The sequence below is a fragment of the Paramacrobiotus metropolitanus genome, unplaced genomic scaffold (genome assembly GCF_019649055.1).
Source record: "Paramacrobiotus metropolitanus isolate TYO unplaced genomic scaffold, Prichtersi_v1.0 Parri_scaffold0000061, whole genome shotgun sequence".
NCBI classification, from domain to species: Eukaryota; Metazoa; Tardigrada; class Eutardigrada; order Parachela; family Macrobiotidae; genus Paramacrobiotus; species Paramacrobiotus metropolitanus.
The window spans coordinates 835-15284 of NW_026570281.1; the positions used below are offsets into that span (position 1 = coordinate 835).

The 14450-nt window shown below is 45.0% G+C and overlaps 3 protein-coding genes and 1 long non-coding RNA gene across 8 annotated transcripts; 2 read left to right on the forward strand and 2 right to left on the reverse strand.

Moving 5' to 3' along the window:
• The first annotated feature begins 2915 nt into the window (after positions 1-2915).
• On the forward strand, positions 2916-5820 carry LOC129593341 (uncharacterized). Of its 2 annotated transcripts, none has more exons than XM_055489596.1 (5): positions 2916-3229; positions 3294-3950; positions 4061-4369; positions 4436-4507; positions 4583-5820. In XM_055489596.1, the coding sequence occupies exons 1-5, from the start codon at positions 3138-3140 to the stop codon at positions 4926-4928; spliced, it is 1476 nt and encodes a 491-aa protein (XP_055345571.1). In that variant the 5' UTR covers positions 2916-3137; the 3' UTR covers positions 4929-5820. The 2 variants fall into 2 exon arrangements, with proteins under 2 accessions (XP_055345571.1, XP_055345572.1); XM_055489597.1 differs by having other exon boundaries at positions 4439-4507.
• A 1535-nt stretch (positions 5821-7355) lies between these two features.
• LOC129593339 (uncharacterized) lies at positions 7356-10020 on the forward strand. Its single transcript, XM_055489594.1, has 8 exons — positions 7356-7587; positions 7685-7837; positions 7947-8236; positions 8304-8370; positions 8590-8724; positions 8796-9028; positions 9222-9297; positions 9360-10020. The coding sequence occupies exons 1-8, from the start codon at positions 7551-7553 to the stop codon at positions 9812-9814; spliced, it is 1446 nt and encodes a 481-aa protein (XP_055345569.1). The 5' UTR covers positions 7356-7550; the 3' UTR covers positions 9815-10020.
• On the reverse strand, positions 7404-9986 carry LOC129593340 (uncharacterized). Of its 3 annotated transcripts, none has more exons than XR_008691084.1 (4): positions 9892-9986; positions 8109-8357; positions 7932-8026; positions 7404-7811 (listed from the first exon to the last, which is right to left on the reverse strand). It is a non-coding gene; the product is annotated as an uncharacterized LOC129593340 (long non-coding RNA). The 3 variants fall into 3 exon arrangements; XR_008691082.1 differs by lacking the exon at positions 9892-9986 and adding an exon at positions 8633-8750; XR_008691083.1 differs by lacking the exon at positions 9892-9986 and adding an exon at positions 8494-8744.
• A 1872-nt stretch (positions 10021-11892) lies between the features above and the next one.
• Positions 11893-14202, reverse strand: LOC129593381 (uncharacterized). Of its 2 annotated transcripts, none has more exons than XM_055489662.1 (2): positions 13893-14202; positions 11893-13828 (listed from the first exon to the last, which is right to left on the reverse strand). In XM_055489662.1, the coding sequence occupies exon 2, from the start codon at positions 12929-12931 to the stop codon at positions 11933-11935; it is 999 nt and encodes a 332-aa protein (XP_055345637.1). In that variant the 5' UTR covers positions 12932-13828; positions 13893-14202; the 3' UTR covers positions 11893-11932. The 2 variants fall into 2 exon arrangements, with proteins under 2 accessions (XP_055345637.1, XP_055345638.1); XM_055489663.1 differs by having other exon boundaries at positions 11893-12916; positions 13211-14202.
• Between the last annotated feature and the right edge of the window lie 248 nt (positions 14203-14450).

Sequence of the window (14450 nt, forward strand, 5' to 3'; positions counted from 1 at the left end):
TGTTAGTCCCACATTGCACTGCACTGTAACATACGGCATATTATCATTCGCACATACAGGATAGAGATGTGAACGTGAACGTCAAGATCAAAGCTGTTTCCGACTTTCAGTGCATTTAATAACAGTCCGACCTAATTACTCTTTACTCGGTACACAGCGTGCTGGTCTGCTGGATAACAGTCTTATTTGCCACGCAAGGACGCAAACACCCGCTTTAGGTAATCCTCAACAACAATGCGCAGATTCTTGAACGTCAGCATGATGACGACCGGATCGACAATGGTTTGCAAAGAAAACGTAATCCCGCCTACGTGCAGCCACCTTCTCAAAAACGTGACATTATGTGGTTGCTCGTTCGTTAACATCCTGTAGATATTATAGGACGTGCCGGGAATCCAGCAGACTGCCGTGCTAAGCGTCAGCCCAGCCAGTAACAATAGCGCCCGCTTTGGATCCTTCTTAACGCCCTCAACCGCAGGAATCTCCGCATGAATGATTGCACACCGATACCACTGTGTGGATGCCGCGTTTAAAGCGCCGTCCCCGCCAGCAGATCAAATAGATATTGGCGAGTATCATACCGGTTATCGGAGCCGCCACCAGAACAACCGCCCGCGCGGTGATCCACGAATGCAAGGCCTTCATATTGATGATACAGAGATCCACACGTGATAGTGGGATTTTATATATCATGGCGTCCAGTAATAAACCTGGAAGGCTGAAAACATGGACATAGACCCACATTCCAATACATAGGCTGATTGCCACTCGGGGATTGTGCTTACGTTGGTAGTGCAACGGGCGCAATATAGCCCAGAGACGATTTACTGTCACAAGGAGGTGTGCATGTACGATAATCGGTGGGATACCGAAGTTAGCGTAAGTGAACAGGATGCAGATAGGCTCTCCCAGTTTCCAATGATAAGCGGTCAACGAGTTCAGAATGGCAATTGGACCGCTGATGAACACGTAGAACAGGGTGGCAATTGTTAAGTTGATGAGGTAGACACTAAAAGCGGTGTGGAGTTTACGGGAGGTCAGCAACATAATTAGTAGGAACACGTTGAAAATGGTCTCCAAGATGAATTCACTGAGAGCGATATATGACTGCAATTCCCAGGCAGTGGTAGAATTGGCATGGGTTCCATTTGATAAAAACATCTCTATAATAACAAACACGTAAATTGATTCCTAATAAAGCCTTTTCTGCGTGCCTCACATGATCTCAAGCTTAATTATGGAATACTGCCATATAGCCAAACGATATCAATGCAGTGCAGGCGTTCGTGCATACCATCAATCATAAATCAGCAGCATAATTAAATTACGCAATTTAGAATCAAATGGCCATTGTTACAACTGATAAATCGGCGGTTCTCATTGTTTTCTCACAATACGATCCCAAAGGAAGAGATCATGCGCGTGTAAATGCGCGCAGTGTTTACATCAACTGCAAGACAAAACCTCATATAGATATACATGTATATGCTTCATAAATGGACTGCTCGGCGGACCGCTCCAATTATTATCCGCATATCCCGTCGTCTACGATTTCTTTTGCCCAAGTAATAGCAGTAATTATGTAGCGAGATACAGTACGCGCTCGGATTTAGTCCAAAGAAGAACGGCCGCGTGACAGCGAGTAGGCCTTGCCGAAAGCATGCAGCAACTCCCCCAACGCTTGCGCAGGTTAGTAATGATTTTTGCTGGGCGGCATTGATTTTGCGCCATCGCAAGTGTCGTGCTACTTATTGTTCTAGGTACAGCAACTGTCATGTTCACGTTCACCGATCCCTACCAAGCAACCCACACGTTCAAGGAACGAAATTTAAATTTTATTGTGTCTGCTGCCACATTGCGTGTTACGGTGTTCTCATGATAAATTGATAATAGCGTCTCTACACCGTGAACTTCCGCATTTGCACAAAGGTACTATACACTGAGCAGCAAAGTACAAATATGTGAGACCAGAACGGCTTGAGAAAGACTGCAGAAATTGTGATATCCTACTGGCTGAATTTAGGCACGCAATAGTTAGCGCGGTGTTGTTTTCTGATCTTTGTCTTTTCTAAACTGCCACGAAGCAACGAAAATATGAATAAAGGAGAACGGTACTAGCGAAGAGGACTGCTAGATTCTTTGCCCTGTCACATTCTTTAATCTAACAAAACTAGGCCGATGTTTCCGTCAGCTTTAATTTTTTGTGGTGAGCAGAGAGGCATTGATTATACCCACTACCCTAGAACGATGCCTCGTACAGTCATATCAAATGAGAAAGTCCGGCATGAATTTCTTGTGCTGCATGTACGAGATACATTACCCGAACCACTGGGACGGTTTGAAGTACATTGCTACTTTCATAACGACCGATGGTGCAAAAGTCGCCTCGCAATGCGAGAACTGCGTACAGATTTGTACAGACGTGCGGTAGGAAGTACAGGTACCTAAAGCTATAAATCGTGGATGCAGTATTTTGTCCATCGCTTGGAGTAATCTGTGAATAAGATTAAAACCAAAATTATAATTAATTTTAAACCGAATTAAGTAAGGGTCATAGTATGCCAGAAGTAGCAATGCTATCTCGATAAGATCAGACCCTGCCGCATGCCGCAAAGAATTATTTTTCGGCAGCAGTTCCATGAACGGTTTTAGGTCGGTTTTTCATTTCTCTCAGACCCGGTAATGTTCTCGATTAGACTACCATTATTTTGCCTTTGACAGTTTTTACTATGTGCGGTAGTTGAAAATATCACAATCATGCAGTTGTAGCAACACTAGGAAAGTACCGGACCTGTGGTAAACTGAAAGATATGCTGCTAAGCGCTGCCACAATACAGAATACACTCCTTAGGAATCCCATGGCAACCGGCAACAGTGCTTCCGGTGAAATCCAAGCAAAAGTCGCCAAATATTTTCCGGCTTCGGGTTATGTAAAATTATACAATAAAAAGAGCTGAATACGTTTGCCTTCCAAATCCACCAAGCGTATCGTAACTGCATTCCTTCATCAGTGCCGAATCAAACACGCCCGCTCTCCTCTCAACATCCCTTCACTGAGCAACAAACCTTCGCATACCTCAGGAATTATTTCGACATTTTGACAGTTAGTTATATTGTTCTGCCTTGATTGGCCGTACATGGCACCCGACAACCAAGCGCACTCGCCCTCAACATTAACCAGGCTTAGCAACGATCTACAGCCGCAGAAAGTGCTAAAGAAAGCCAAAATGTAAGGTCAACCGTTATTTCCCAGCAAGGCATTGCACGATAACAACTGCAATACTTTTGACCAGGTTTGTTGTCAAGATTCGAAGGGCACAGCCCATCGGTTCAGCAGACTCCACTTTCGTTCAAGCCAAACGCAAATCTCTTTCCCCAGAGTTTTTGCCGCCCCGGCCAACCCGAATACGATTTCAGCAAAAAAGCACACAGACCGGCGAGGACACCAGCACACCGCTGAATCCTGTTCAATCCGATCGGATTATCGATGACACATTTTCGCACGCAAATTACGAGCCAACTGCCAACCGGGAGGGTGTGTGCGCTGAAACCCAGACAGACGATGACGTCAACAGGCCGCGTATCCGTCTGATCAATCCGTCACCTCCCCCGTCGACTGTACCGTCACATTCACCGGGCCCCAGTTTTGTGGTAGTGAAAACAACCAAACGCAGGAGACCAACGATTAAGAGAGTGCGCAGTCAGCGCAACTGTAATGAGGTCTTCGATGGTATTGAGCCGACAACCGTTGACAATTTCCTTAATACAGTGAAATTAACACGAACTGATGCGGTAGAAGAAGCTACCAATAAGCGCCACAAACCAGAGTCCGCATCGAGGCCGATTGCTACAGAAAACATCTGCAAGGTTAAGAAGAAACAACCGGTTAAAAAGCAGGTCACTATTGTGGCACCGGATATTATACCTTCGTCAGCAGAAGAAGACATCAGGTATAAAAATGTTTCCGCTAGGGTGAATATTCAACGATGGTGGTCAAGAAAGCAGACCAAGCAGAAACCAAAACTTGAAAAAAGCAGACCAAAGCATGTTTTGCCCGCAGGAGCACAGTAATAAAGAGAAACCGAGCATCGCCGAGGAAGGTTAGCGCAGCTCCGCTACGCCGTTGCCTGGTGCCCGGGTGTCATACTGAATTAAAACTTCCCCGTCCATCCGGAATGCGCTACCACGGCTTACCCAATGACGCTGGATTGCGACGAGCATACCTGCGATTGTGCGGGCGAGACCAGAAGATTTCCGTATCGGGATTCGTCTGCGGCAAGCACTTTATCGCGACTGATTATGAACCAAACGGAGTGCTCAAGAAAAATGCATTACCCTCCGTTAACTTGTCCGAACCCGGAAAGTTCTGGTACGATCGATGGTTACGTCACTAAAAAGCAAATAACTGTATAATTTATAAATTCGATTGTCTTAGCAGCGCACCGGAAATCGTAGTCAAGGCTGCTCCCGAGTTTAGCGACTTAGATGGAAGAATTTACATCACGTGGTGCGAATGACCTTTAACGTTGACATCCATAAATTTCATTGGAACTCTGCATAAGCATTCTGTGGTTTGATTTAGGAATCAACTAGCTTCTCCCATTTTCCGGCCGCCGTTGACCGCCAGTGACGATTGCTCGAACTGGGTTCCGTGTGCTAGTCTAGCAGACTGCATTCAGTTCGTTCGTCTGCGAGTGCGCCCTGCGGGTATTAAGGAGTACACGCTGCAGTACTCGGTGGTGGATATGATACAAATCTTTCGTGATTTATCGGTTTACCTTTGGAGCGATGATCGACTGGTACCCCGTGAGCGTTATATAGGGAAACTAAAAGAATTCTCAGAGCGGGAATTGCTAGTCATGCAACTTGAGAGGTTGTTTCGGTTTGATTTTGCATCGCATGACTTGCACGACAACGCAGGGATATGACCCCAGAAATCATTTACGGAAGTTTTTACCATATCATCTTGCATTTTTTACTGCAGACATTTCGTTTCCGGTGATGAGATTTCTGGAATTCTTGAGAAGCTACCAAAACAGTGATATCAATTTTTGAATTTAGAAACTGTACAGTGTACACGCACATTAGAAGCATGGACTTCATACTCTACTGAGTTACTGAGTATGCTGTTGAGAAACTCATTAGAATTTTGTTCTGAGTGGTTGCCAACATCCTGTAAACTGTTCATCACTACTATCAGTGGGTGTGTTTCTGAACATACTTGCCTGGAAACACCAAAGCAAGCAGTTCAGTAGTTGTGTCGAAATTTCCAGTTTCCGAACTTTCCGTTCGGTATACTACGACCGTATGACGCGATGGCAGCATTGGGAGCAAATTCGGCCAAATCTTTCAGGAAACTCAAGAAATCCGATCGACACCAAACGTTGACTGCGGTCGTATATAGGAGACTACAGGATTCTATCAGCTCCGGTCCTGATTAATTTTAGAAATCATCAGACTGTTTTCATTCCACGGCCCACGCTGATTAGACCGCGGACACTCTACTGGCCGGTTGTACCGTCGGCGCCAAATCCATTTGTGCATGTCGCGGAGTATGTAACGGCATTTTAGGGTGTTTCACTGTGCATTTCGGCGCGCAAAGCATGAGACAGGTCCAAATTGAAGTCGAAAAAAGTTAGACTGCCCCTTCGGCACTGGACAACGATGAACTTTGTGGGCCAACAAAGGTCATATCGTACTTATCGTTCCTTTGCAGCTGTGGCTGATTTCTAGCTCATCGTCGATTGGCACAGCGTGCATTACGCAATCCCAAAACACTGTCCACGTATCTGGATTTTACGATACGCAGCGGTACTTGATGAGAAACATTCACGTTTATAAGAAACGTTTTCAAGTGTCCCGCCTATGAAAGCCGATTTTCTGTCCACAGCGTCTACATACAAGCTCAGTTTAGTGTGCGCATAACAAAAGTTGCTTTGTTGTTTGCAACGGAAGAAGAATAATGGCAACTTAGAGATGTGTGATATCACGGGTGACTGCAGAATAGCGGATGCAATGTCCGTCCTAGTATTGTTTCGGGCGAGAAGGTACTGGCTATTTGATGCAAGAGTGCTGACATATGGTAACCAAATTTGCTCAATGGATCACAAGGTGTGCTGATGCTGATAAGTTAAGTGTGTATTGTCTACGGCGCCCCATGTATACATGAAGTTTATAAAAATTTAACACTGTATTCAACATGAACGTTGTTTTTGCTGAGAATGTGCAGCCAGAAATCCAAAGAACATAATTATATAAACTAGTGTCCCGACAACCGATCGACCACAATGACTCGATCCTCGACTCATGCAATTTAAATTTAAGTAAAGCACAAGTTAAACAGGTATTCGTCAACATAGTATCACCTTCGTACCCTCATTGGGAAAAGGAATTCTATCAGCCCGCAGACATAGTTATTGGGTCAAAGATAGAACTTACTGCAAACTGAACCGAGGTGCTTTGTTTCATACTACGGAATGCAACAAGTTAAATCCAAGATGATATGCGCAGAATGTTTTACGGAAGGCAGTAATGTGCTGCATTAGAAAATATCTCGGGCGGAAGCTGATCGGTTACCAATCTGGAGCAATCGTTGCTGGAGACTGGAGTCACCGGCTCCCGGACCAGAGTGTTCTTTCCGTACTGTCTGCTCGGTTTAGATAAAGATCACCGTGGGACAAAAGTCACAAAATGGATGCGTTGCCACCCGGCCCAGTCTAAAGGAATTTTCAGGCCAGCTGTTCTCCGAAAAAAAGCTGGTTGTTTATTGCTCAGTGTAATAGGACAACCGAGCACAACACTGCGGTGCTATATTGGACATTTTTCGGCGATTGTGTGAACGGCGCGCTCAATCCAACTGACCCCTGCCAGGTCGAGTCATACACACGGCCGTATCCAATGTGGTTCAGTCAGATCGACTTGACTGATCGTGAAGCGAATCGCTTTCTTGCAAATGCTCGCTAGTTTTTGCCTGTTGGGCTGTTGTGCGCCAAATTTCAAAAATTTGCGGCTGATGAAAAAGCCAGCCCCATCGTATGCATCATAGCCATATCAAAGGTAATTAATTACCAAAATAATTAGAATCGAAAATTAACCCGGCACTGGGCCGGTAGCGCTGGTTGTATTTCAGTAAGATAAAATTAAGATTATAGTTTGTTTGGCTGTACTAGAATACTATCGCGGTCGCGGTTTGCGGTCTTTATAATCAGTAATTTTCGCCGTGCAAAAGAGATAAAGACAAGTATTTTACATCGTATGCATTAGCACTGATAAGACATTCACTCGCTACTGTTATAGTCTAGCAAAACAAAAGAAAATTTGTCTTTGCCTGTAGTTTAGTTATCCGTCAGCTCTTAAATATGGAAGAGCTTCTTAGAAATTTCACGATGACAATAGTTGCCGGTAGTTATCTTATCGATGCCGTACCGATACGACAGAAAAAAGTCCAGTTTCTCCATCAGCATTGTTCAAGCGCTTAATTTACATGGCACCACAGATTCTGGCATATGGAAAAAATTTGAATTCTTTCTATACCAAACAAAATTTTAAAAATGGCGCTCCACTGGCTGTTGACCTTTTTTCTAGCAGGTAAGAAAAACCATACAAAAGTTCTAGAGCTCCGGTGTACAGAATAGAACGAATGAGTGGAAGTCGCAGTCGATTGTGCATGTCAATTTCGTTTCAGTGGTGCTGCTACGCATTTCGGAATCAGAAGCTAAGGTTTCGTGCCAGTTTAACACCAACTATTGCGGATGGACTCGTCCGGATGGGGCATGGGAAATCCGAGACTCCATCAACGGCTACCGCACGGTCTATAATGCAGCAGAAAATTTTGCCGGTATACCGTACAATAAAAATATAGTAGTTAATACGGGTGATTTTTGTGATGCACGATCGTAACTGCGCAACAACTTTGGCTACAGTTAGAATACCGAATTGTGCCGCAGGTGCCAGTGGAATCGCCCGCACTCCGACGCGAGACAGCTACGGTTTAAACGGGCATCATTTGCTGTCAGAGCCCATCTCCCTGAACACCACAACCAAATTGTCATTCTGGATATTTTTAAGCGAAATGGGGTACATTAGCCAAAATCACTACCGGTATTTACCTAATGCCCACATGTATATTCAATCAGCCAGTGGTAACTGGGAAGAAATTTGGGCGCTAACGAATAACGGCCGTTACGAAACTAGCCAGCACGTGACGTTAACTCTGGAGCCCATGGAATATTTCCGGGTAGGTGGTGCATTTGAAAAGTGACAAAGACGGAAGCACTCTAGTTGCCGTTCGTGTGTGTTTGCAGTTAAGGCTCAAGATTGTTGCCGCTTGGCATCAGTCGGGTGTGATGGCCATGACCCTACACAAAGAAGGTAGCACAAAATTTTCTGCTGCAGTAAAACAAGACTGCCGTTTATATAAATTTATTATGTGCATAATTCACATAATATATTTATTTAATATACACGCTTATAAAAATTAATAATTATACTTACACAAATTCCCGATCGAAGCAGGAAACGAAGAAAACTATACTATGACAGCTGAAAAACAGTCATAACTCTTAAGACGACCTCTTGTTTAATTTTTAGGAGAGAGCGATGGCTTCCTTTCTTGTACGTTTCGATCAGGTACCTGTGGATGGATTAATGCCGGTGATGGGCCAATGTGGGTGACGGGATGCAACGACGCTAGCTCCCTGTACAGGGCTCCCGATATCTCTGCTGGTATGTTCCGTGCTACATATTCACACTAGTGATTACGCTGATGTAATTAAGTCGAAGCCGTCTTGGGGCAGACAACCTTTGCCTCATAGCTCGGAATGCCAACAGCACAGAAACCATCACAGCTGCGTTGCAGTCGCCGATGTTGCTGCACGCCGAAGTGTCGCGGTTTGCCTTTTATTTCCGTTGCGGTATTAATGCGGAATTAGTGTTCGTTATCGGTGCCAAGCAAGAGAGCGTCAAAATCTGGCGACGCGATTCCTGGGAGCATGCTTTTATCGAGGTTGATGCGTTAGACAATGTCCAGGTGCGCTCTTCACATGATCATGAGTAAAACGCTCATAAATAAATACCGACAGGCTTCGTCGCTTCGATGTCAGTTGTCATTTCAAACGGATGAGCACGGCTGCAGAACCTTAAAAACAACTTGCTGCCTTTTTAATTTTCACCTTGATACCTGTTTAATGCGGGCACTAAAAATCTCGGGTGCTGTCTTTTAGTTCAAAATTGTTGCTACTTTGCCTTACGGTTCCTACTGCGCCATCGACGAGGTCACCTGGAGTGCGGATAACGGAGGTGAAAGCACAATAATTATACTTAATCTAAAAGCGTTCTAACGGAGACTTGATACTTTTTAGGTTACACACTACTGCCACACCAAACGAGCATCGCAACATCTAAAACGCCCACAACGGAGATCCCAGAAGTAACCTCAACGTTCTCCGGGAGTACTGAAACAACTATCACTGTCCGCTGCCAGCGAGGCAACCTGACCTTTTCCGAAATGAATTTCGATATGTCGGAGGCGATGCGCACTGAACTGCACTGTGACAACACCTTGAAATGTCGCCGCATCCTCAGCCAGGCGCACCAGTGGATCTTGGATCATCCGCATCAAGCACGTGCCGAGACCTCTGTGGATATAATTAGCGTGGTGTGTGACGCGCAAAACGGCTTATCCGTTTCCAGTTCTAATCCGGAAGAGAGCGAAGCATCGAGCTTAGTGTTTATAACTGCCGTCAACTTATCCTGTCGGTCAATTTTCGTCGACTTCCTGAAAGCTCTGGCGGCACTAGGTCCAAGCAGTTTATAAAGGACATTGGCAGTAATACTAACACAAGTTGCTTAAATAAAGTAAACCGTGTCTTATTTACAAAGGCAATGACTTACGGATTTGGTGAGTTAGCACAGCTGCACAGGTACAGTATGTTTAGCAAACTTTGTTTTATGACTGTGATGATCTTCGATTTCGGAATAAGATTGTAACATTTATTGGAGATAGTATCACAACAAGAAAAATCTGACCAACTACTTAAATCTGCAGCCAAGCGCAGTTGGCGATGTTAATTATTATTTTCTGCTTCTAAGTGTATTGAGTGTGTATGGCCAGTATGGGTATTACCAATCGATTCGTCGCAGTGCAAGTCGGCGATTCACACTGCCCTTTATCTGGTGCATCGCCAATGTTTCCGCAGAACACCAAAAATCTATTGTTTAGAGATAGCATCACAGACGCAGTTTTTCCGCCGAAAGCGGCTGCTTGCACATCTGGTGTCCATCAGTCCATGTAGCAAAGTATGAAACGCGGATTTGCGGTGGTTCTAGTGTGAGCGTTGCTGAGGGCAGTTACGCTACAGTAATGTTTGAGACAGCATCTTAGCTACTTGTCAAGTTCCGAAAGATTAGAATGTTATTGTTATTCAGTAGAACGCAGATCCAACGCCTATCGGCCACGAATTGCACAAGAAACCAATAAATCAAAAAGTCAACAAAATCGGCCTCAGACACATAAAAATTGATCAACAAAGCATCGAATATGACAGTGGGAGTCACCAAACATGCAAACTGAGCGCAACATATAATATATTGCGCTCAGTTTGCATGTTTGTTTGCATAGACACAGGCATTTACTGCAAATTAAATTTTTCCCGTTACGAATTTAAAAAAAAACAAAACAACGAAAAACAAGAAACAATTTGACAATGAGTTCGGATGCAGCCTTCCGTAAGCTAGTTATAGGCTTTCGTAACCAACTAACGTAACATACAAGATTACTAACCGGTAAGTACTGTAATATTAGCAATGCAGCTGAATTAGGAAGACGTTCGCCATCCGCGGTCGATAATAAACCAAGTTGAGTTTGACCTTTAGTTCAGTGACACTATCCTTTGCAACTTGAAACGAACATGCATCGTTCCTGATTCACAAGGTGATAAAGCACGTTCGACTCGATGACACTGGATGTTACTCCAGGTTTTGAAGAACGAGCCTCTGGAAACCGGACACACAACACTAACTGTGAATACAACTTGTTCCATTGCCGCACATTGGTGATTGATTTCTTTGTTTAAATGTTTAAATGGTAAACCTTGCAAACAATTCACAAATTTTTAGTTACCTGTAACCATTCTCTACAACTCGTTCACACCCTGCTGCTTTTCCTAGGATAGTATGAGTATGATAGTTGCACATTACAGATCGGAAAAATCGCGCATACGTGGTCTTTCATTTGCCGATCTTCAGTGATTCAACAGGACGTAGAATGTATTCCAGTACGAGGAGGAGTGATTCAGTTCCCACTCCGCGCAATAGCACCGTCCCAGGCTATCCTCATGTGTGCTATTCGACCCCATACGTAGGTAGTTCGCTTTGCATTTGACAGTTCGCCGCTTCGATTTATACATACATCCATACTCCAAAGCAGAAAGGCTATGTTTGTTGGTACATTGGCAGTACTGAAGCGTAGTACAATTTAGCCCTTTAAAGGCCGCACTGCCCTTTAAAGGTCTGTAGACACTGCTGTCAGGGCGGGCTTATGATTCAGCCCTTCTGTCATTGGTTGGTTTTGGGTTTTTTCCTGTCTGGGCATTTTCATGCGTTTTGATGGCTCTGTAAGGCAGCTGCGCTGCCTACAGAGACCAGTTGGTTTTGGCTTGCGCGCAAGCGCGGTGTGTGTTCAGATTTCGGCATTAAAGCCTACATCCGGGTTCGTTTTGTTCCTCCGTCGATGGACGATGCGCGCTTAGCCAGCGCCATCTGATACTGCACTATTCGTTTTCAGATATACATGGATTGCTAAAGGCCACATCAAGAGGCCGACTATTGACCCCCATGATCTTACCATTATAAAGAAACAGTAACTCGTATCGGATTTTTATTAGCGCAAGCCAGTCACACTGCAGATTTTGTTAACAACAAAAAAAATGATTTATTATAACAGAAAAATTTCTCTCAAATTATCCGTTAAATCAATGGTTCCAAGGACAGACGCCGCGTTGCCCCGCTGGATTTCGATCGATAGACGCTGGCGTAAGAATTCGTGTGATCGAGGTTCACCCGTGTGCTGCTGCAATCGCTTTCCGATTTCCTTCACTAAAGCGGATGCCGATTTTCCCCAGGGCCCGAATGTTTCAAAAGCTAACGCCGCAAAAATGTATCTGCCGACGAGGTACGCATATTGTCTGGTCTTCCTGTCTTCGGCCTGGGCAGCGGCGGATCCCGCCGCTGTTGAATTTGACTTGATATGCGACAAAGCGACGGTGTCGACGCAGGTGACGTCCCAAGCTAAGCACATGCCACGCTTCCAGGCAAACGTCGTGCATCCGTCCGGACGTCGCTCGGACGTGTGGGATGTGCCGCGGGGCTCAAGCTTCGCCGGGATACCCGCCGATACTAATGATCGGCACACAATACTGTTCAGCCCGCCATGGCGAGGGTGTCTACCGACGGAGAAGGAGCATGACAATCCGTGGTGGCCATACACGTCAACTGGTTTGCGGCATTTTGCACAAGAATGTGCTTCACAGATTACTGCGCCCAGCCTAAGCCCGACTGAAATCTTCAAAGTGTCGTCATCGAGTAGGTTTCCGATATGTGCCGAAGGCAGCGCATTTAACCAGATGCCGGCTTCCGGTTTGGACTGGGCAAGGAGACGGGCTCTGTTAGTTTCGTCGTCACGGAAAACATCCAGCAGTGTTGACAGTGACGCATTACACAGCGGTAAGTCCCACGATCGTTGACAGTTTTGGAAGTTGAGTTCGGGAAGATCTGTCTGACCGCTCTTCACTTTCCACTTTTCCCGTGCATCGGTGGAGTCCACAGCAGCGTGATTGGGAAGAAGCAGTGACATTAGTGCAGATGCGGAGTGAATCGAAGCCAGGAATTGGATTGTGTATCGGATTGTGCATGATGCGCCCTTTGAATGAAACATTGCAAACAAACGATGGCCTGACTTATACCACCGAGTCAGTACTCGGCATTCCTAAATTTATCGTTGAATTCAACCTTTACGTGGGGCTGCTAATAATCCTCTTATTGGCCCGAAAACTACCTACCACCTTCACTGTCTACCTGATCAACCTCACAGCCGTGACGCTTCTCTTCATCACGATAAGCGGATCAATTAGCATCGCCGATCAATTAGATGGCGTGCGCTGGATTATGAGCGATTTGGGGTGCAGCCTGTTCAATTATGCTAAATTCGCCTTACCTCCGGTGATGATCCAGGCGCATCTTCTGGTATCCATTAATCGATTGTGGGCCATCCTCAGACAAATTCATTACCGCAAACATCACAGCCAGAAAGTGGCCATTATTCTGTGTGTCAATATGTGGATGTACGTACATATTATCATGCTGCCGGAATTATTATTGGACGCTGTTTCCCATAAAATGTCCCCCATCTTTGGGGAAATCTGCATAATGAACGTGAAACCTTTAAATTCGTGGTTTGCTGTGCGCGCCGTTGTTCTGGTCGGAAGTCCCATGTTGTTTATATGGCTGCGATAAATATTTATTAAATTTGTTGGCGCGGGAGGAGGTTTAGGCGCGGAACTGCTGGTGTTGCATCGAGCGGTTATCAGCCAGCCAAAAACAGCGTGAGCGGATCGTGAGTGTTAGGAAGGAGCCGAAGCATGCACTGTTCTTACTCGCCGGTTTGACCGTTAGCACCGTGGTCTGCTGGATTCCAGGGACAGCCGCGGGATTGTATTTGACCTTCAACAGTACCGCTCTTCGGGATGCGGGATTTCTAAAGGCGTGGTTGAATGTTGGCGATAATCATGTTCTCCCTGCAAACCATCGTGGATCCAGTAGTCATTTTGTTGACCTTCAGAGAACTGCGTTATGTTGTGAAGCGATGCTGTTCTCTGAAATATATCCTAGTCCCATACCCTAGATGACCTGTTAGTCCATACACATACATACTGGCATAAAATGCATTTGCTGACAGATATACAGGTTTTAGACTGTGCAACGCTCTATAAAGTTTCCTAATGAACACATGGATTCTAATTTTGAATAAGGTGAGAACCGTTGATACTGACTTCAAGTAAAAACTGAAAAAATCCGCCGTACAGGCCCGTACTGCCGTATCAACGTCAGAAATGACTAACACGCTAAGGTGCCAGTGACCGTGCCAAACGTTTGCAACGTTCGTATTTTTTACGACATTTTTGATGATTTTAGATTGCGAATTTCAATTTACTATTGCTATTAAAATAGAGAGTAGTGCTTGAAAATTAGAGCGACATCAGTCATAACACGGTAAAAATTAGCGTATAGATTTGGCGCATCTGAATAACCAATGGATTTTGTTTGAACGAAGTCACTGTATATACACTGTTCAGCCTTTAAGTACTAGTGTCGCGCTAAGAGACCGGGATGTTTTGGTGTTGCTCACACCAGTACTTACTATATGTGAAATTTGGGAGTACTTAAGACAAATACGG